Below are 23,017 nucleotides of genomic sequence, written 5' to 3' on the forward strand. Positions count from 1 at the left end.
CCTTAGCGCTCTCTGTGACAGTCCAAACACAGTGGCTTTTGTACGATTCTCTTGTCATTTCCAAACACCCCATCATTATCTGTGTGAATCATGATACACCCGCAGAGATGTCTGGCTGCTCTGAATAGAAGTCAATCTTTATAATGTGAGGTTTAACATGAAGAGATGCTGATGAAAGAACAGGCTTTAATGGCTGGCTAGACACCTAGACAAGATAAAATTGGTTGTCTTTTTGTCTGTTTCTGATGCTTTTCAAAGTGAGAGGTACCAGAGTTTTGGTTGAGCAAAGTTTGTCATAGTCGATATTGCAACAGGGGAAGTGAAAAAACATGATGTTGATAATAGTACTTTCTTTACCTTGCTTCTCAATAATAGTATAAGCTACTGTATATTGAATCACATGTCAGGGCCTTCTTGTTGCTGTTTCTTTAACACTGTGAATTAATGCATGCATGAATTAATGAATTCAATTATTATTTATTTGTATGTGTGCTTCACAGTGTCTCAGCACAAGCTGTTCAATGAGCACCTGGTGTCAGCCCGTGGGAACCCTGCATTAGTGATGAGGAGGAAGAAGCACACAGAGAAGGAGGTGCACGCCCATCTGGTCAGTGTGGTGTCGGTCAGACTGAGAGAGGGATACACCATCAGGGAGATCAACCTTACTAAAGGTACAGGACTCTCTGACCAGTCACATTACCTCACAGCAGTACTGTAGTCGCATCACTACACCTTGAGGTTGAGTCCCCTGTGCCCAAGTCCGAGTCCAGTCACGAGTCACTATGGCTGAAGGTAGAGTCTTAGTCTGAGTCAACAATGGTAGAGTCACGAGTCATCCATTTTTAATAGGTCTTATTCTTTTACCAAACAAATGTTCTATAGTTATAATGACTTTAGGGTCGGGGCTGGATAGTAGACCTTTAGGGTCGGGGCTGGATAGTAGACCTTTAGGGTCGGGGCTGGATAGTAGACCTTTAGGGTCGGGGTTGGATAGTGGACCTTTAGGGTTGCAGATGCTTATGCAGTAAAACAGTTGCAGTGATGTGATGTGGATGCTAGATGGTGGCTTTGAGTTATCACTGGTTTAAGAGTGTACCTTTTTGAGGTACTGTGTGGCACTGGTGAGGTACTTTGAGCCAGTGTTGTAGTGCTCGAGTTCTGAACTCATGACTTTTGACTCAACTTGGGCTCGACCATTGGTAACTCGGACTCGCTTTCTCGTGACTTGGACTGGATAGGCTGCTATGATAAGCAGAATATTAGCAGCACTGGGTGCGCAGACCAGCGAGGGTTCTGTTCTCTAGCAGGGCGAAGGATTCCCCCTCCCGCACACACAGCCTACGCCAGCTGCAGGGGAGAAAGCGATGATTGTGGGCAGGCAGGCTCCGCTCTGCCTCCGATCACAGGCTACACATCGCGCAAGTGACTCTTGCTTCCCTGTAACCACCAGTCACCAGGCTACCTGAGTCCGAGTCGAGTCCTGGTTAAGAGACACAAACAGCGTGGTGATCGTCACCTCCACGTTGAAATGGACACCAGTCCTCACGTCGTCGGGAACTAAGGTTGACTTCCGTCAACGGGCTTTTGTATTGGGGGAGGGAAGGGCGTGTTTCATAGTTCTCAACCAATGTCTGTTCACTTGGGAGTGGCTGAGTGAGCGTAGTTTACTTATGAAAACAATTCTCTCATTTAGAAGCTAAAATTACATTTCATCTTTTCACAAACAGTTTCATATTTAAACATTTAAATTGCACAACAATTCCATGTGAATCTGATAACTAGAATGTGTAGACTTTCCAAGATATATCATTTATGTCATTCTATCAGATATAATGTCCCAGACACCAATTGATCTGACATCATATTCTTTAAGTACCAACGGACACTTTCAACTGGTTGGATTACAGAAATATTGTATTTATGGGGATCATAAAGCTCATACAACGTCATGACAATGTTAAGTAGTAGTTAGCTGCTAGTTAGCTAATAGTTAAGTACTAGTTAGCTAATGCTAGCAGTGCTAGCCCACCGGTGTTTTTATCCACGGCTGGGCACAAATGCTTTAGGTGTGAGATTCTTTCCACACAATCACAAGATGAAGATAAGCTGGAACTGAAAAATGGACAGGGATTTGTCTTCCCTAAATGCACCACCATCAAGCAGCTTAGGGAATAGGTCCTCCTGGCTGCTCGCTCGGCTGTGAGAAAAAGATAACCTGCTTTCTAAGTACCATGACTTTGCTGTAGCCCAGGCAAACTGAATCGTACTTATGGTCTGGTAGTGCTCCAGTTCTCCCTGTCAGAATAAGCAACAGAGGACTTGGAAATCATATCAACTCCCGTAGAAATGGCACTATGGTTATTGTGAGTAACCTCATTTATGTATCTCTAACTCTGGCTTCTAGTGAGTTTATACAAACTGTCATATCCTACCATTCTGATAGATTGAAGACTGTCCAAAGATGTGGTTGCAACATTAATAATTTGGTTGTTATTCCATTGGTTACCTCGAGGCAGATGCCCCAGGGGCAGAGTGGCACACAGTAATTTAATATGGAGCTTTTAAATGTTAGAACAATCACTGGTAAAACCTTTTTCGTGAATGGCCTCCTTACTGAGCACAAAGTTGAAAAAGCCACATCCAAACGGAGCGCCCCTTGGAGTAGTGAGGAAATAAATAAATTGCAGAAAGGCAGAGCGGAAATTGCAGGTCCATTATGATATTCTGAGGCAGCAAATGTAACAAGTCAGAATATTTTGAGAGTGCTCTTCTCGACCATTGATGGCCTGATAAATCCTACCCCCGCAAACCTCTGTGAACTTTCCTCATCTAAATGTGATGAGTTTGCAGCATATTTTTCAGAGATAAGATAACAAACATTAGGCTAGGTGTCAGTCAAGCAAGACCTGATGAGAAGTTTGATATGTTCCGTAGCCTTCCATGCAAAGGCACTATGGAGTTATTTTCCCTAGTTGATACAGACATGCTCAGGAAAGTGATATCACAACTTAAGCCTTCTACCTGCCTTCTCAATCCTATCCCCACCAACTTCTTCAAAACAGTTACTTGCATATCTGAAGAAGTGTAAGCTATTGTTAACCACTCCCTGTTTACAGGCACTTTCCTCACTGCACTAAGAATAATATAGATTCTTCATCATTAGCAATTTTCGACCAATCTCTAATCTTCCATACTTCAGAAAAATTCGGGAGAAACTGTTTTTCAAACATCTAAAATATTTTTGGGGATGTGCCAACTGTATTTCTGAAAATTCCGATCTGATTTTCATGCACACCTCATCACAGATGTTAAAGTGGTAAATTATCTTCGAGCCAACAGATGCCAAACTCTTGGATTTAAGTGCTGCATTTGACACTGTTGACCATGATGTCCTTCTGGACAGACTGGAGAGATGGGTTGACCTTTCCGGTCCTGTTCTAAATTTGTTTAGGACCTATTTAACCGGTCAATAGTTTTGTCACCCTTGGTGAACATAGCTCAGAGAAAATAGATATCACAAGTGGCTTTCCACAAGGTTCGATTTTGGGTCCGGTACTGTTTCATTTTTAAATGTTACCCCTTGGTAGTGTTATCAGAAAGCACAGCATTGATTTTCACTGCTATGCAGACCATACACAACTTTACATTTCTGAGTCACCAGAGGAGTTTAGGTTCACAGATACATTATTTGACTGTATTAGTGATTGAAATACTTGGATGGCCTCCAGCTAAATCAAGACAAGACCGAGGTACTTATTATTGGAGCCAAAGCACAGAGAGAATCTGTCCGCACATTTTAATTAATGGTCAATAAAGGTTAAACACCTTGGTGTCATTTTAGATTCTGAACTCAATTTCGAACCAAAATGGCTTTTTACCACCTGAGGAGCATTGCCAACATGTGGACGTTTCTGTCTCAGGCTGATACTCATCCATGCTTTTATTATAAGCACGCTTGACTACTGTAATGCTGTCTTGTCCTGTCTACCAAGCATGCCATTGGTCAACTACAAAACATATAGAATGCTGCAGCTCAGGTACTGACCAAGACCAGATGGAGAGCACTGACTGCCTGTGAGTTTTAGAATTCATTTGAAGTTTATTCTATTGGTTTTTAAATCAATCCACTATTGTGCACCCCAATACATATCAGACATGCTGAAAACACCTTTTTAACTTTCCTTAACCTTATGGTCCTTTTTGAGTCTTTCTATTTTTGTTATTCTTTAGTTTTTGTAACCTCTTATGTTTGTGTAGTAGTAAATATTTCTTCTTTTTTCATTGTGTTTTTAAGTATTTTTTCCCTGTAAAGCGCTTTGCGTTGCATTCATGTTTGCAATGTGCTATGTAAATGAAGTTTGATTGAGGGCAAAATGTGTAGTAGGAATACCGCTGGTAGTCATTGTGCATGTTGCTCTCAGGAACTTAATTGGCAGCTTGCGAAAATATATATATTTTTTAGTAGGGGTCCTCACCCAGGGGCTCATAACATTTGGGGGTCCTTGATGTTAAAAAGTTTGAAAACCCCTATACTATCCAGCCCCAAGTAACCTCAAGTTATCATCTACTATTCACGTAAAACCCTCCATATAGATCTGTTTTACTGCAGAAGCATTCACTAGGCCCAGTCTTCCAGACTAACTGTATACATTTCTATAAATGCTGTGTTTCAGTGTCTGTTCTGCTCCCTTTCCCACTAGGTGGCACCCAGCTGGAGGTGAAGCTGGTGTTGCTATGGAAACACAACATGCAAATAGAGTACCTAGCGGTGGCCCAGTGGCCCCTGGACCCTGTCAAGAGGACCACCTGGATAGAGGTCACCATGGAGGGAAGCTACGACATCCTCCATGATATCAGCTGTACTCTGAGGAAACCCATCACCTCTCCATACCGCACCTCTGTCATACGACGATTTTGGAACACACTGCAGAGGTCAATAGAATAGATACTCTATTGGCAATTTTGTGAGTGTGAGAAAATGAGATTTGTCTTCTGCTTATCTCAACCCTCAACTACACACGTTGAGAGGTACAGGGTCAGCCACGGAGTAGTACCTCAGGATAGAGGGTTGTTTAAAGTGCCTTGCTTCAAACAATTTTGTGAGCGTATACTGTGCATTTCTCTTGTTAACACCCATGTTATTCTGCCCTCTGTAGTATAAACCAGACGGATCAGATGCTGGTCCACTTGCAGTCCTTTAACTCTCTCCCAGAGAATTACACCATACCTGAGAGCACCAAGAACGGAGTTCCTCTCTTCTACATCCCCCCTGGATCCACCATGCCGGTATCTACTCTGTCTGGCTTTCATACAATGTATTTTCACCATTAGGGACTGAGCCTAGTTTGTTTATTTAGCCTTTATTTTACCAGTTTGGAGGTACTCTGCCTGCTCTAAGTAACATTGATTCAGCAAATAGAGGCTGTTTTGAATGTTTTACTTGCAAATATTGTCATCGTGATTTTCTGTACTGTGTTGTTACAAGCCACACCGTCTCTATTTACCTCAGGACACATAGTCACAGGCTGTATCCCAAATGCCACCCTATTCCCTACATAGTGCACTACTTTTGACCAGAGCCCTGTTTTGTCCTCCAGGTTCTCTCCCTACAGCACATTTGCTCTAAAGACTCCTCCCAGTCCCAGTTTGCCTCATACTGGAAGCCCATCCTGTCCATGGATGCAAACTTCTGGCAGAGATGGCTTCACATGCACCGCATCACCATCATCCTGGAGCACGACATGTGAGAGATGCCTTACAGTTATTGTACCTTTTTTTTAGATTTCAATAGAGTTGTCAATTTATCAATATCATCACTGGGAGCAGTCTTTACAGTCCTCTCCCAGTCAATAGTAGAGAGAGAGAACTGTGGACCTTCTCTTGTTCCGCTACTGACTGTTTCAGGTCTACGCACCAACCATTGTATAGTGGTTGCTCCACTAAAAGTTTTGTGATTATGCTGCGGTACTTAGAGGTAATTTGTGGTTTAGTACGGTACCCTGCGTCACCACTTCATTGCTCCAGACCAGCGCAAGGGGGAGTTAGAGCACTGATTATGCTTTTGGGTCCTACTGTGTCTCTAACTGACAATTAATGGGCGACCTAAATAGAAACTGATAATTGTGCAGACTTCAGTATTACTTACTAAAACTGTTGTTACACTAAGGTTTTTACTATTCTATTTTGTTAGGATTATCTTGCTCTTACTGTAGTACTGTAGGCCACTGCCAACCGGTCACATTGTACAGCGCCTGAGTGGAACAACGGTCTAAGACACTGCATAGCAGTGCAAGCTGTGTTGCTACAGATGCTGGTTCAATACCTGTGCCGGCCTCGACTGGGAGACCCATGAGATGACTAGGTTTTTGTATTTTCTCCCTCTAAAAACAGAAATCAATAATTCTAAATAACAAACTGGCTTTATTTACAAATTAGTAACAATGTCTCACCGCATGTTCAAGAATAGCCTTTTTCTCACTAATTTTAAGTTTGAAAATGAAATCATCTCCAAAATATTGTTATTTTTTAAACAAAGGCGTTGTTATTATTATTATTAATTTAGAATTATATAAAAGCCCTTTGGATATTCTCAGATATATTATTAACAAGACAATACATATTGGTCATGGATCCCGAGTGGCGCACAATGGGACTGCCTTGCAGTTCTCCAGCTGTATCCACCGAAAGCGCGCAAGGTTCAAGGCATGAGAGCAGGGGGCATGGGATGGACCGCAGAGCCGCGCGCAGAAGAGCGACCTAGCCCATGGGGAGGGGGAGGACCCCCACCCCGCCACACTGGCAAAACTTTAAGTGGCATTGCACTAATAATGGAGCTGACTACGGAAACGTTCCCGCTGTTCTGTTCTTAGTGCCAGTCTGCACGTTCAAACTAAAACAATGTAACTAATAATGGCATCTTTATGCTTTCATTAATAAAATAATGATAAAAATACTCTTTCAAAATGCAGATGTTTGTTTAGTTATGGATCCATAACAAATTAATATGGCAATAAATATCACTGAATTACAGAAATATCCTCCAATCCTCTGTATTTAATTATTGGCAGAGAGTCACGTCATACTTTTTGATATACTGTAGGCCTACCGTAAGCGACATGGGCCTCACTAGTGTTGAGTAATGTGCTGTTAATAGTGGTGTAGGTCTTATTTATTTAAAGAGCATATTGAAGTTAGAAGCAATAGGATTTGAAGTAATAGCCTACGACTATTTTAGCACCGCTTCGCGCTGCTCTGATACAAGCATGGGGACTGGTCTTGATAATTCAATGAGATTTTTATTTTCACTGAATCTCAGTTTGGGTATTGGTTAGACTCGAATTTGAAAATTATTGTGTAGAAATGTTATGCTCTTAGTGAAACCTTTATTTAACTAGGCAAGTCAGTTAAGAACACATTCTTATTTACAAGGACAGCCTACTCCTTCCTCCCCATCTGGGAATTGTCTCCCGTGTGCCCGCAGGACACTGGATTCTTTAACTATATAGCCTAGTACTGTACACCCGACCGTCAAGTTGTACAGCGCTATGTTTTTCGTTCCATCCTAGCACAAACTGAGGTTTTTTCTTGGAATAGAAACACCATAATATTTATCAAATTAATTAACCAACTACCAGTCAATAGTTTGGACACACCTACTCATTCCAGTTTTTTTTTAAATATATATATTTTTACTATTTTCTACATGATAAAATAATAGTAAAGATATCACAACTATGAATTAACACATATGGAATCAGTTAAGAAGAAATTCTTATTTACTATTTACAAGGACAGCCTACTCCTTCCTCCCCGTCGGGGAATTGAACCCTGGTCTCATGCCCACATTCTCTAGTGCAGACATTATTGAAGGCTTTCCAATGCTTCTCAAAGATGCCCTCTGGTGGTCAAACTAGCACTAACTAGCTTTAATGGTACCGGTGGTTCAAACTGAAATACGTGCCATAGAATTCTGCGGCACCATGCAAGCTGCGCCGTGGTACGCTGCAACTTTTAAAGGAGGAACCACTGTGGGCAGCAGCGTAGCCTAGTGGTTAGAGCGTTGGACTAGTAACCGAAAGGTTGCAAGATCGAATCCCCGAGCTGACAAGGTACAAATCTGTTGTTCTGCCCCTGAACAAGGCAGTTAACCCACTGTTCCTAGGCCGTCATTGAAAATAAGAATTTGTTCTTAACTGACTTGCCTAGTTAAATAAAGGTAAAATAAAAAATACTGAACAAAAACATAATCGCAATATATAAAGTGTTGGTTTCATGAGATAAAATAAAAGATCCCAGAAATGTTCCATACGCAAAAAAAACGTATTTCTCTCAAATGTTGTGCACAATTTTTTTTACATCCCTGTTGCCAGATAATTTAATGTTAATTTCTCTACCATAAGCCGCCTCCAACATCGTTTTAAAGAATTTGGCAGTACGTCCAACCAGCCTCAAAACCGCAGATCACGTGTACCCACGCCAGCCCAGGACCTCCACATCTGTCTTTTTCACCTGCGGGATCATCTGAGACCAGCCACCTGAACAGCTGATGAAACTGTGGGTTTGTACAAGCGAAGAACTTCTGCACAAACTGTCAGAAACCGTCTCAAGGAAGCTCATCTGTGTCCTCATCATCCTCACCAGGGTCTTGACCTGACTGTAGTTCGGGGTTGTAAACGACTTCAGTTGGCAAATGCTCACCTTCAGTGGTCACTAGCACGCTGGAGAAGTGTGCACTTCACAGATGAATCCCTGTTTCAACTGTTCCGGGCAGATGATGGCAGACAGCATGTATGGCGTTGTGTGGGCGAGCGGTTTGCTGATGTCAACGTTGTGAACAGAGTGCCCCATGGTTGTGGTGGGGTTATGGTATGGGCAGGCATAAGCTACGGTCAACGAACACAATTGCATTTTATCGATGGCAATTTGAATGCACAGAGATACCGTGACGAGATCCTGAGAATCATTGTCGTGCCATACATCCACTGCCATCCCCTCATGCTTCAGCATGATAATGCACAGCGCCATGTCGCAAGGATCTACACAGTTCCTGGAAGATGAAAATGTGCCAGTTCTTCCATGGCCTGCATACTCACCAGACGTTGATCATGTATGGGATGCTCTTGAGTGATGTGTACGACAGCGTGTTCCAGTTTCTGCCAATATCCAGCAACTTCACAGCCATTGAATGGGACAACATTCCACAGGCCACAATCCACAGCCTGATCAACTCTATGCGAAGAGTTATGTCTATGTCACACTGCATGAGGCAAATGGTGGTAGCACCAGATACTGACTGGTTTTCTGATCCACACCCCTACCTTTAAAATAAAAATCACGTTCTCTGTGTCTAGGGCTGTGGCGGTCATAGAATTTTGTCAGAAGTTATTGTCATGCTTAGCATCTCCAGGCCTACACACATACAAGCCATTAATGCGCACCTTTTGGATCATCTACATTTAAAAAGTTGAATAAATCAGTTTAATATACATACCATCACAATAAATCCATTATTTATTGCTATGCGCCATGCCATAGGCCAGAGTTCCCCAATTGGCGGCCCAGTTATTATTATACATTTTCTATCTGTTTGGGCTTCTTGCGGTCAATTTGCAGTCTACAAATGATTTGTAATTATGTTCCGGTCCCCCGACCATCCACTCAAGTTAAACTTGTCCCGCGCCTGAATCTAGTTGATGATCCCTGCCATAGGCTGTAGACTTGTTCATTTAGCTCACAAGATATGCTTATATGTATGAGTCCTGTGACATTTTATTTTATAGTAAGAATAATATAATTGTACTTAGCTGAATAAAATAGAAAGGATATTTTTCCCATTACAGAGCAAGTGTGCATATGAACATTTTGAAACATGTCCTATATGCTAGATGTAGAGTTATTTGGCAACTTCAGTTGTGTATGATACAAACCTTAGAATGTCTTAGAAATCAAAACATATATGGCCTGCATGATGTGACTATAGACTATTGATGATTTGAGAAAGTATCAAAAAAAGCTTGTGCTCTGTTCCTTGCCCCAGACTGCATAGCTGTTCTCTCAAGTGATAATATTTTCACCCATCAAACTATTCTCAATTTAATCTTTACTAATATGTCAAATTAGTTTAGATTTAGAATGGCCCATTATCAAATGGGCAGGAACAGGGGCAGGGGAAAAAAGACACGTCCTCTGTATGCACCCCAATAGCGAATGGAGCCCGCACGCTTTCCCACCGTTCTGTTTCGTAGGCTACTTCAGGTTTATAGTGGAGCATGTGCTTAATATGAGCAGCTGAGAAATACATATAAGAACACTTATTTCACTTCACACTGTTTAAGGAGCATGCTCTAGCTGCCGACAGGTGATATTCCTGTTTAAGGAGCATGCTCTAGCTGCCCGACAGGTGATATTCCGCGCAAACTATGTATGCCATGGGCTCTCCAACATTGTTCATGCAGCTACCAGTCCTTAATTTGGGACAACAATTTAAATTTGTTAAGGAACATCGATAGTAACATGTTTTCGCAACGAAACATACTTTTGGCCATGTAGTGTGTGTGGACACCCGTTTCAAATGAGTGAATTCGGCTGCTTCAGCCACACCCGTTTCTGACGGGTGTATAAAATCGAGTACACAGCCATGCAATCTCCCTAGACAAACATTGGGAGTAGAAAGGCCTTACCGAAGAGCTCAGTGACTTTTAACATGGCACCGTTATAGGATGCCACAAGACAGTTTGTCACATTTCTGGCCTGCTAGAGCTGCCCCGGTCAACTGTAAGTACTATTATTGTGCAGTGGAAAAGTCTAGAAGCAACAATGGCTCAGCCGCGAAGTGGTAGGCTACACAAGCTAACAGAATCGGACCGCTGAAGTGCGCGGCGCGTAAAAATAGTCTGTCCTCGGTTGCAAGACTCACTAAAGAGTTCTGAACTGCCTCTGGAAGCAATGCCAGCACAAGAACTGTTTGTTGGGAGCTTCATGAAATGGGTTTCAACGGCAGAGCAGCCATACACAAGCCTAAGATCACCATGCGCAATGCCAAGCATTGGCTGGAGTGGTGTAAAGCTTGCCGCCATTAGATTCTGGAGCAGTGGAAACGCGATCTCTGGAGTGATGAAATATGCTTCACCATCTGGCAGTCCGACCGATGAATCTGGGTTTGGCGGATGCCAGGAGAACGCTACCTGCCCGACTGCATTGTGCCAACTGTAAAGTTTGGTGGAGAGGAATAATAGTCTATGGCTGTTTTTCATGGTTCGGGCTAGGCGCCTTAGTTCCAGTGAAGGGAAATCTTAACGTTACAGCATGCAATGACATTCTAGATTATTCTGTGCTTCCAACTTTGTGGAAACAGTTTGGGGAAGGCCCTTTCCTGTTTCAGCTTGACAATGCCCCTGTGCACCAAGTGAGGTCCATACAGAAATGGTTTGTTGATCGGTGTGGAAGAACTTGACTGGCCTGCACAGAGCCCTGACCTCAACCCCATCGAACACCTTTGGGATGAATTGGAATGCTGACTGCAAGCCTGGCCTAATCGCCTAACATCAGTGCCGACCTCACTAATGCTCTTGTGGCTCAATGGAAACAAGTCCCCGCAGCAATGTTCCAACAGCTAGTAGAATGCCTTCCCAGAAAAGTGGAGGCTTTTACAGTAGCAAAGGGGGGACCAACTCCATATTAATGCCCATGATTTTGGAATGAAATGTTCGATGCCATGTAGTGTATTTCCCTAAACTGTTGACAGCTCGTCTGCACGCTCGAGAAAGTAGTAAAGGAGAGAGAGGAGGAGATGGAAACGCATGGTGGTTAGATATTCTGTATAGCTAAAAGTAATGTCACCCAATTGCTTATTAAAATATTTTTTTAAATCCCAATTACTAGGCTATTCAATATACATATATATATTCAAATACAATTCACTATTTGTAGACTAACTGTAAGCCACCCTGCACAATCAATGAACCAACAGCATCACCTAGGGCTGTACGTTCTCTCCCAGACTCATGGATAGACATTTTGGAGCATAAGATAACCAGTCGATCCAGTATGCATAATAATACAGTCCACTCTCAAAGGCCATTACTTGACTTTGTGTAATTTTGGAGTATAGGCTAGACCAATTAAGACCAAAGACATCTTAAATCAGTTTTTTCTATGTTTTTCTGCCATGTGTAATATGCCTTAGGCAATACAGTGCATTCCGAAAGTATTCAGGCCCCTTCCCTTTTTCCACATGTTATAGTCTTGATCAAAAATTGATGAAATTAAACATGTGCTCATCAATCTACACACCATACCAAATAATGACCAAGCAAAAACTTTTTTTCTTCTTTTATTTTGCAGGGGAAAAAATAAATAGACCCTTTGTTATGAGACTCGAAGTGCATCCTGTTTCCATTGATCATCCTTGATGTTTCTACAACTTGATTGTATAAGGTCTCACAGTTGACAGTGCATCTCAGAGCAAAAACCAAGCCATGAGGTCAAAGGAATTGTCCGTCAGCTCCGAGACAGGGTTGCGTCGAGGCACAGATCTGATGAAGGGTACCAAAAAACGTCTGCAGCATTGAAGGTCCCCAATAACACAGTGGCCTCCATCATTCTTAAATGGAATATGTTTTGAACCACCGAGACTCTTCCTAAAGCTGGCCGCCCGGCCAAACTGAGCAATCGGGGGAGAAGGGCCTTGGTCAGGGAGGTGACCAAGAACCCGATGGCCACTCTGACAGAAGTCCAGAGTTCCTCTGTGGAGATGGGAGAACCTTCCAAAAGGACAACCATCTCTGCAGCATTCCACCAATCAATCCTTTATTGTAGAGTGGCAGCCTGCTTGAAGTTTGCCAGAAGGCACCTAATGGACTCTCAGACCATGAGAAACCAGATTATCTGATCTGATGAAACCAAGATTGAACTCTTTGGCCTGAATGCCAAGTGTCACATCTGGAGGAAACCTGGTAAAGTGTGGTGGTGGTAGCAGCATCTTGCTGTGGGGATGTTTTTCAGTGGCAGGGACTTGGAGACTATTCAGGATCGAGGGAAAGATGAACGCAGCAAAGTACAGAGTACTTCATGTACTTCATGAAAACTTGCTCCAGAGTGCATAGGACCTCAGACTGGGTTGAAGGTTCACATTCCAACAGGACAATTACCCTAAGCACACAGCCAAGACAACGCAGGAGTGGCTTTGAATGTCCTTGAGCGGCCCAGCCAGAGCCTGGACTTGAACCTGATTTGAACATCTCTGGAGAGACTTGAAAATAGCTGTGCAGCGACGCTCCCCATCCAACCTGACAAAGCTTGAGAAGATCTGCAGAGAAGAGTGGGAGAAACTCCCCAAATACAGGTGTGCCAAGCTTGTAGCGTCATACCCATGAAGATTTGAGGCTGTAATTGCGCTGGGCTCCAAACGGTGGGCTGAATCATGTAGGCCAAAAATAAAAACCGGGCTTCGGGGCGTCATAGAGCGCTACCGTGCATAAGGCTCTTAATATGCATATTCAAGTTTTTAATTGATCATCACCTGCGAAAAAGCTGTCTTTTGTTGCGTTAGACTTTGAAACAACACCCACAATGATCATGTCTTACACTGTTTCAACCTGCTGTTGAACTTTGTTCTTCAAATTCATCATCACAGTGTGGTGAGTTTTAAAAGTAGGATAGGCCTACTGTTTTTGATGTGATTTTCGATAGCATTTACATTGATGTCACTGGTTAGAGGGTCATTAGAGCTCTGAGTATCAATTATATGTTTGTTCAGTGTAGAATACTATATGTAGGGATTTTACCTTCCATTTTTTCTCACAGTCAGTATCAAAGTGGTCTTTTCTCTCTGCAGGCCTTTGCCCAAGCACCTTCACACTGCCGGTAGTAACGGGCGGTTTAGCACCATCCAGTGTCGTATCTCTCACTCAGCCCTCACCTCCCTACTGAGGGACTGGAGCAGCTTCGTTCTGGTGGAGGGATACTCATACGTCAAGCTCATATACAGGTAAGGAGGAATAGAGACTCATGGTAAATAGTTCACAATGTGGAATGAGACAGACCTGAGTTCAAATAGTATTATTCTTTTCTTTCAAATTCTTAAAGGGATACGTCAAGTTTTTGGCAATAAAGATCTTTAGCTACTTCCCCAGAGTCGGCTAAACTCATGGATACTATTTTTATGTCTCTGCTTGCAGTTTGAAGGAAGTTGCTAACTAGCGTTAGCGCAGTTTCTAACTAGCGTTAGCGCAGTTTCTAACTAGCGTTAGCGCAAGGACTGAGAATCTACAGCATTGGCACGCGAAACTGCCTCTAACTTCTGTACAACCCTTGAAATATCTATAGTACCAGTCCAAAGTTTGGACACCTACTCATTCAAGGGTTTTTCTTTATTTGTACTATTTTCTACATTGTAGAATAATATTGAAGACATCAAAACTATGAAATAACACATATGCAATCATGTAATAACCAAAAAAGTGAAGAATCTCAAATATAAAATATATTTTGATTTGTTTAACAAAGTACCCACCCTTTGCCTTGATGACAGCTTTGCACACTCTTGGCATTCTGTCAACCACCAGCTTCATGAGGTAGTCATCTGGAATGCATTTCAATTTACAGGTGTGCCTTGTTAAAGTTAATTTGTGGAATTTCTTTCCTTAATGCGTTTGTGACAAGGTAGGGGTGGTATACAGAAGATAGCCCTATTTGGTAAAAGACCAAGTCCATATTATGGCAAGAACAGCTCAAATAAGCAAAGATAAACGACAGTCCATCATTACTTTAAGACATGAAGGTCAGTCAATGTGGAACATTTCAAGAACTTTGAAAGTTTCTTGTGCAGTCGCAAAAACCATCTGTCTATGATGAAACTGGCTCTCATCAGGCCTTCATGGTCAAATTGCTGCAAAGAAACAACTACTAAAGGACACCAATAAGAAGAAGAGACTTGCTTGGGCCAAGAAACATGAGCAATGGACATTAGACCATTGGAAATCTGTCCTTTGGTCTGATGAGTCCAAATTTTAGATTTTTGGTTGCAACCGCCATGTGTTTGTGAAACGCAGAGTAGGTGAATGGATGATCTCTGCATGTGTGGTTCCCACCGTGAAGCATGATGGTGTGGGGGTGCTTTGCTGGTGACCCTGTCTGTGATTTATTTAGATTTCAAGGCACACTTAACCAGCATGGCTACCACAGCATTCTGCAGCGATACGCCATCCTATCGTGTTTGCACCACATTTGTTTTTCAACAGGACAATGACCCAACACACCTCCAGGTTGTGTAAGGGATATTTGACCAAGAAGGAGAGTGATGTTGTGCTGCATCAGATGACCTGGCCTCCACAATCACCTGACCTCAACTGAATTGAGATGGTTTGGGATGAGTTGGACTGCAGAGTGAAGGAAAAGCAGCCAATAAGTGCTCAGGCTATGTGGGAACTCCTTCAAGAGTGCTGGAAAAGCATTCCTCATTAAGCTGGTTGAGAGAATGCCGAGAGTGTGAAAAGCTGTCATCAAGGCAAAGGGTGGCTACTTTGAAGAATCTAAAATATATTTTCAGTTGTTTAACACTTTTTTTGTTTGCTACATGATTCCATAGTTGTTATTTCATAGTTTTGATGTCTTCACTATTATTCTACAATGTAGAAAATAGTAACTTGAAGGAGCTGGTACAGTTTTGCCTTGAAGAATGGGCAAAAATCCCAGTGACAAGCTTATAGAGACATACCCCAGGAGACGTTCAGCCGTAATTGCTGCAAAAGGTGGCTCTGCAAAGTATTGACTTTGGGGGGGGGATCCGTTTTTTTTGGTCTTATTTCTTGTTTGTTTCACAATAAAAAATATTTTGCATCTTCAAAGTAGTAGGCTGTGTATGTTGTGTAAATCAAATTATACAAACCCCCAACTAATCTGTTTTAGTTCCAGGTTAAGGCAACAAAATAGGAAAAATGGTAAGGGGGTGAATACTTTCGCAACCCACTATAGATAAAGTGCTTCATTGCCCTTTAAGTATTTAAAAGAAAATATGCTATTTGAACCTAGGTCTGTCTCACTCCTTCATTGCTAAAATCTCAATTCATCCCTTTTAAACTGTGATTGAATGAACCAATGGAAAAGTCTCAAAGGCTAACCCACTTGAAGCATATTCAATCACATGCACAAAGTATTTGAAAGAAAACATTCTATTTAAACCCTTGTCAGGATTGAGATACAGTACATGACTTGAGTAAGATTTTAATGAATGTCCTGTCCCCAGTGCCTCTGACCAGCCCCCCAACTCCTTCTATCTGGTGCGTCTGATCTCCAAGCTCCCATGTATGGTTCTGAGGCTGGGCTTTCCTATCGGCACCCTGGCCCACACCAGGAACAAGGTACTGGACATGGTCTACACACCAAAAATACTTTTAACAATTTTTGAATAGATTATATATTTTTAATCTCGAGCTGTTCTTATTTCTCCTCACTGTATATGGTACTAACAAGCAGAGAGAAGTGTTTAGTACAAACTTGTGTGACTAGTAAAATATGTCACTCACTTGGTGAAAACATGACACCTTTTTCTCAGAATGCTGCAGACATCTGTTGGTATGACCTTTTGTTGCCATTTGTGTCAATGTTGTTTGTTAACTCATGGCTGAAGATGCTAGACTAATTCCTGAAATGCTAATTAAGGTAAGTGAACTAAACAGCTGTCTGTGAGGGAACTAACCTATCCTATTCTTCAGCTCAACCTTTTCTCTGCCCTCCATCTTCTAGATAGTGGATGAGTTGCGGGAGCAGATCCTGAGGCTTCGCTTCCCTCAGCGCATCCGGAACAAGGCTACGCCCAAGAGGAAGATTCTGGGGCAAGCCTCCCGCTCCAAGTCCCCTCCTCTCCCTACTTCCAAACCTGCGTTGTCTGACCGGCCATGTATGGTTGTCCTCAACAAACCTCTGGAGAAACTGCTCATCAGGTCAATGGAATGTATTCAGATTTGTGCCTTGAGCATGGAAGTTACCCAGCAGGCACAACTGATTTGAAATAATGCTGGTTAACTTGCCATACCAAAGCAATCGGATGGTAGCATTTCAATTTACAGTCCTGTTTTCAAAGAAACAAACAAGTTTATTGATTTACTTATTGCTGTGTAATTACCATTTTATAATGTAATTTCTTAGGAAATATCTGGTTTCTGTACTGTAAAATTAAGTGATTCCAATTTATATGTTTTCTTTCACGTGGCTTTTTACTGTAGATTACAATTATTGAGGTCACGAGACATAAAGCATCAGATTTGTTTGCATTATGAGTGCTCTGAATCTAACAGTGTCCAATCTCCCCCTGTAGCTACGATAAGCTCCCGTCAGACTTCCGGATGCCCTTCATTCTGAACATGGAGAACTTCACCCAGCTCCCCAGAATGACCGGGCCCCTCAGTATGGCAGCCAATCGCGCAGCCTCGTCCACCCTAGCGTCTCTTTCGCGCTACTTTCTCCACCAGCGCTGGGTCTGGACGGTGCAGGGCGGCCTTGGATCTACCGTTCCCCTGCAGGCTGTGGCTCATATACTGTCCATGCTGTCTGAGTGAGTCCCCCTGGCATATTTAATGTTACCTGTATCATGCACTATGTATGTAATGTTTTTGATGTGCTTTACACCTGTTTACCTGAATATCTATATGCTGGCATGCTTTATGACACAGAAATACTTTCCTGATGGATACAAGTCATCATTGTCATATCAGGGAGCTGTTAGGAAGTTCTTAGGGGTACTAACGTCTTGTGACTTGTTACCTGAAAGTGTGTTTTGATGTTCCTCCAGGATTCGCCTCTCTGAGGGCTTTCATTTTGCTGCCAGTGGAGATGGCGTAGTCAACATGGTGACTGAACTGCCAATGAAGGTGAGAGTAGAATGCTGACTGGCACTTAGAGACAAAGTATTTACTGAACTCATTACAAAAACAGTCCTTCAAGCCGATATGAACAGTTTGTACACACATTTTACAGAATGAAGTAAAATTGTTCAATCTAAACCAAACAAAACTCATGTATCATTATCTACATTAACACTGCAAAGATTAGGCCACACACATACACATATTCTTATCTGGACATATTGAGGCCAGACAGTTTACTGCACAGTGTTTGCATTGAATTCCTATACAAATCTCATGGTAAGAATGACTTGTGATGCTGTGCCTGTAGGGGATGCCAGAGGCGGTGGACGGAGAGAGTCACACCTGTATTGTCCAGTATATCCTGTTTCCACCTCACTCCACCTCTACCAAGGACAGGTGAGACTGAATTCTATTAAGTATTTAGCCACTGGTTCTATTGCTTTATTCCACACGTTCCACAATTTCAACACGTTCTCCAACATTATCTTCATATATTATCCAACAGTTGCATTTCTAAGAACAGTTACTTTTATTTCTAAGAACACTTTATAAGAACACTTTTGTTTCTGAGAACACTTTTATTTATGAGAACTATTACTTTTATTTATGAGAACTATTACTTTTATAAGGACTATAACCTTTATTTATGAGAACACTTTTATTTATGAGAACACTTTTATTTATGAGAACACTATTTATGAGAACACTATTTGAGAACACTATTTTTAACAACTGTAACCTTTATTTATAAGAACTGTTTTTTTTTTTCTTCGTTTGAATGCTTTGGTGCACGTTGCCATTGGGTATATTTCGCTGGTTATTTAGTCAGTTAATTGTGCTATTGCTGAATAAGCTTCCATATGTCTCCTCCTGTCCTGACCCCTTGTCTTCTATCATGGGTCTCCAGTTTCTCCACAGACGATGACAATGATACAGAGGTGGAGGCCATCGATGTGGACACAGGGCTCAACCTGGTGACCGAGTGTTGGGTTGAGCCTCAGAGTAGGACAGTATGGAGCCCCAGAGACCAACACAGACACTTCCAGGAGCTCACCTACCAGGAGATACCCCAGGCGGTCAGTACCAATCGATCAATCAATGAAATTGGTCTTCTTATATTAGCAGTTGTCAGCTGTTGTCAAAGGTAGCTAGCTATTCAGTAGTAAAATCGCTGGGAGTTCCAATTCATGTGTTTGTATAGTATTACAATACTTATGAAGAGATGAGGTAAAGTTGAAATGTGTGTACAGATACGGCCAGAGGAGGAACGACTCTACGTCTGGATCCTCTCATCATTTGATTGTAAAAGAGAGTTAACTTTGTCCACAGATTTTCCCCCGGGATCTGGCCTCTGTGTCCACCATGATGACGTTTGAGTACCTGAGCCAGCTGTGCCAGAACAAGGAGCAGGTGTACCCGCCCGTCGGGGCAGGGGACCCCCCACCCTCTGAGGACTGCATCCACACCATTCCCTTCCAGTTTGACCTCATTGAGCTGCTGCCCAAGTGCCAACAGATAGAGATCTTCTTCCTCACTCTCAGCAGAGGTGAATGTTATAATGTCCTCAAGATCAACATTTTTTCCAACATGAATTGATAAATTGTGGCAAGTTTTGGTAATAGCCCAAATATGGGTCCCTCCTACTCTTCGTCCAACACCTTAGCCATTTATACCCCAAGAGGTCCAAACGTCTTGACATGGTCACTACGTGTTGTCGCTACAATATTATGAAGATGAAAAGTAATGAAAATGTATTTGTTTGTATTGCAGTGGAGAATGAGGTGTCCCAGGGTGCCCCCTACCTGCCCAACGAGCTCCTGCTTAGTCTGTTCCACAGCAGCTTGCAAAACGAGCTCAGTGACCGGGAGATCACATTGGTTGACCATGAGAACGTCACCTTCATGCATCACATCTTAGACAGGGAACGAGACGGACATATTGCACCCTTCTCTCTACCTGTCATCAGAGGTAGGCATTCTAATTGTATGCTTCTGCTGTAAATTTGCTTGCTCTTTGGAGTCTAGACTGAGTTAATGTAAAGCACTTTATAAACACATGTTGACTGACTGAAAACAACAAAATCCTGCTCATGATTGTTTTAATTATGTAACATTTTATACTCCTGCACAAAATTACTTTTCTTTGTTACCTTCTCTTGACAGAGGAGTGCCTGAAACCTCCAGAGAGACAGGACACGGTGATGTCATTCCAAACTATAGAGAACAGTAAAGAAGTGACTGGATCCACCAGTACCCTGCAGGTAATCAATCAATCAAATTGAATTTAGAAAGCCCTTCTGATATCAGCTGATGTCACAAAGTGCTGTACAGAAACCCAGCCTAAAATCCCAAACGGCAAGCAATGTAGGTGTAGAAGCATGGTGCATCCTGGTAACGCACGTGTCCAGATGGAATTTGTGTTTGTGGCCCTGGCAACTGGACCTTTTTTAGAACAAAATTATTTTGGTCTTACTGAGATTTACTGTCAGGGCCCAGGTCTGACAGAATATGTGCAGAAGATCTAGGTGCTGTTGTAGGCCCTCCTAGGTAGGTGATAGACGCACCAGATCATCAGCAAACAGTAAACATTTGACTTTAGATTCTAGTAGGGTGAGACCGGGTGCTGCAAACTGTTTTAGTGCCCTCACGAATTCGTTGATATATATGTTAAAGAAGGTGGGGCTTAAGCTGCATCCCTGTCTCACCCCACGGGCCTGTGGAAAGAAATGTGTGTTTTTTTGCCTATTTTAACCTCACACGTGTACATGTATCTTATAATGTCGTATGTTTTTCCCCCAACACCACTTTCCATCAATTTGTATAGCAGACCCTCATGCCAACTTGAGTCAAAGGCTTTTTTGAAATCAATAAAGCATGAGAAGACTTTTGTTTTGGTTTTGTTTGTTTTTCAATTTGGGTGTGCAGGGTGAAGGCGCATATCCCACGGTAGTAATTGGGGTCAAATTTGTCTCCACTTTTGTGGATTGGGGTGATCAGTCCTTGGTTCCAAATATTGGGGACAATGCCAGAGCTAAGGATGATGTTAAAGAGTTTTAGTATAGCCAATTGGAATTTGTTGACTGTATATTTTATAATTTCATTGAGGATACCATCAACTCCACAGGCCTTTTTGGGTTTTTATTTTGTCCTGTAGTTCATTCAATGTAATTGGAGAATCCAGTGGGTTCTGGTAGTCTTTAGTAGTTGATTCTAAGATTTTTATTTGATCATGTATATGTTTTAGCTGTTCTTTGTTATAGGGCCAAAAAGATTGTAGAAGTGGTTTAACCATACATCTCCATTTTGGATAGATAACTCTTAGTGTTGTTGTTTAGTGTTTCCAATTTTTCAAGAAGTGGTTAGAGTCTATGGATTCTTCAATTACATTGAGCTGATTTCTGTGCTGTTCTTTTTCCGTAGTGTATTTCTGTATTGTTTAAGTGATTCACCATAGCGAAGGCGTAGACTCAGGTTTTCTGGGTCTCTAAGTTCTTGGTTTCTCAATTTCTTTCTTGGGTATTTGCATTCTTCATCAAACCATTTATCATTGTTAATTTTCTTCGGTTTTGTGTTTGACAGTTTTAGATTTGATAGAGAAGCTGAGAGGTCAAATACACAGTTTAGGTTTTCTACTGCCAAGTTTACACCTTCACTATTACAGTGGAACTTTTTGTTCAGGAAGTTGTCTAAAAGGATTGAATTTATTGTTGCCTAATTGTTTTTGGTAGGTTTCCACACTACATTCTTTCAGGGGAACGAGCAATGCCGTTGGTTCACAAATGTGGTTCACATTTTTATATATATATTTTTTGTACTTTTTTTCCCCTTCACATTTTCAAACAGTCCATTTATATTTTCCAATGGGGCTATACATTTGGGTGAGTTTTTTTTCTCGTCTGAGTAGCCTTGTTTCACTGCCAAAAATAAAATGAAACCATCTAGTGTTCAGCAAAATAACAACACAATGTCAAATACAGATAGCCTAGTCAAATAATTAACATCCAATTACATTAACCGTTACTCTCTCTCGGGAATTCCACTAAAGGTCCGTATGTAGCCAAACATAGCTGCTGCTCATGTTGGTATCTGTACTGATGGCACAAAAGCCATGACAGGGAGATATAGTGGAGTGGTAACGCATGTGCAAGCAGTTGCTCCCGACGCCACTTGTGTACACTGCAGCATCCACGAGAGGCTCTTGCTGCCAAGGGAATGCCTGACAGCCTGATACGTTTTGGACACTACAGTGAAAATGGTTAACTTTGTTAAAGCAAGGCCCCTGAACTCTCATGTATTTTCTGCACTATGCAATGATATGAGCAGCGACCATGTAACACTTTTACAACATACAGAAGTGGGCTGTTTATCAAGGGGCAAAGTATTGACACGTTTTTTTGAATTGAGAGACGAGCTTAGTTTTCTTTACTGACCATAATTTTTACTTGTCTGACTGCTTGCATGATGACGTGATTCTTCCACGACTGGCCTATCTGGGTGATGTTTTTCTCACCTGAATTATCTGAATCTAGGATTACAGGGACTCTCCGCAACTATATTCAATGTGCAGGACAAAATTGAGGCTATGATTAAGAAGTTGGAGCTCTTCTCTGTCTGCATTAAAAAGGACAACACACAGGTCTTTCCATCATTGTATGATTTTTTGTGTGCAAATGAACTCAAGCTTACGGACAATGTCAAATGTGATACAGCGAAGCACCTGAGTGAGTTGGATGCGCAATTACATAGGTACTTTCCCGAAACGGATGACACAAACAACTGGATTCGTTATCCCTTTTTTGCCCTGCCTCCAGTCCACTTACCGATATCTGAACAAGAGAGCCTCATCAAAATTGCAACAAGCGGTTCTGTGAAAATTGAATTTAATCAGAAACCTAGAGAGGAACTAGGCTATGAGGTGTGGCCAGTCCTCTTCTGGTTGTGCCGGGTGGAGGTTATAACAAAACATGGCCAAGATGTTCAAATGTTCACAGTGGTTGTAGAGGATGAAACAGGTCAGGTTATTAACCTGCACCCTTCAGGTTATTAACTTGTACCCTTCAGGTAGTAACTTGTACCCTTCAGGTAGTAACTTGTACCCTTCAGGTAAACCTTTTAACCAGTCTGCCTTCTCTCTTTGAGGAGAGAAATCCAGAA

General features: G+C 42.0%; 1 protein-coding gene across 1 annotated transcript in view; it reads left to right on the forward strand.

The window, feature by feature from the left end:
* Window positions 1-23,017, forward strand: part of LOC139541390 (KICSTOR complex protein SZT2-like) — a 173,931-nt gene that overhangs the window by 15,862 nt on the left and 135,052 nt on the right. The window contains exons 9-22 of the mRNA XM_071345992.1: window positions 501-671; window positions 4,701-4,932; window positions 5,157-5,286; window positions 5,598-5,743; window positions 13,835-13,987; window positions 16,244-16,358; window positions 16,744-16,940; window positions 17,315-17,551; window positions 17,789-17,867; window positions 18,172-18,260; window positions 18,772-18,940; window positions 19,194-19,410; window positions 19,635-19,832; window positions 20,027-20,124. Coding sequence (XP_071202093.1) covers window positions 501-671; window positions 4,701-4,932; window positions 5,157-5,286; window positions 5,598-5,743; window positions 13,835-13,987; window positions 16,244-16,358; window positions 16,744-16,940; window positions 17,315-17,551; window positions 17,789-17,867; window positions 18,172-18,260; window positions 18,772-18,940; window positions 19,194-19,410; window positions 19,635-19,832; window positions 20,027-20,124 — 2,231 coding nt within the window. The remainder of the gene's footprint in view (window positions 1-500; window positions 672-4,700; window positions 4,933-5,156; window positions 5,287-5,597; window positions 5,744-13,834; window positions 13,988-16,243; window positions 16,359-16,743; window positions 16,941-17,314; window positions 17,552-17,788; window positions 17,868-18,171; window positions 18,261-18,771; window positions 18,941-19,193; window positions 19,411-19,634; window positions 19,833-20,026; window positions 20,125-23,017) is intronic.

The sequence above is a fragment of the Salvelinus alpinus genome, chromosome 16 (genome assembly GCF_045679555.1).
Source record: "Salvelinus alpinus chromosome 16, SLU_Salpinus.1, whole genome shotgun sequence".
Lineage (NCBI taxonomy): Eukaryota > Metazoa > Chordata > Actinopteri > Salmoniformes > Salmonidae > Salvelinus > Salvelinus alpinus.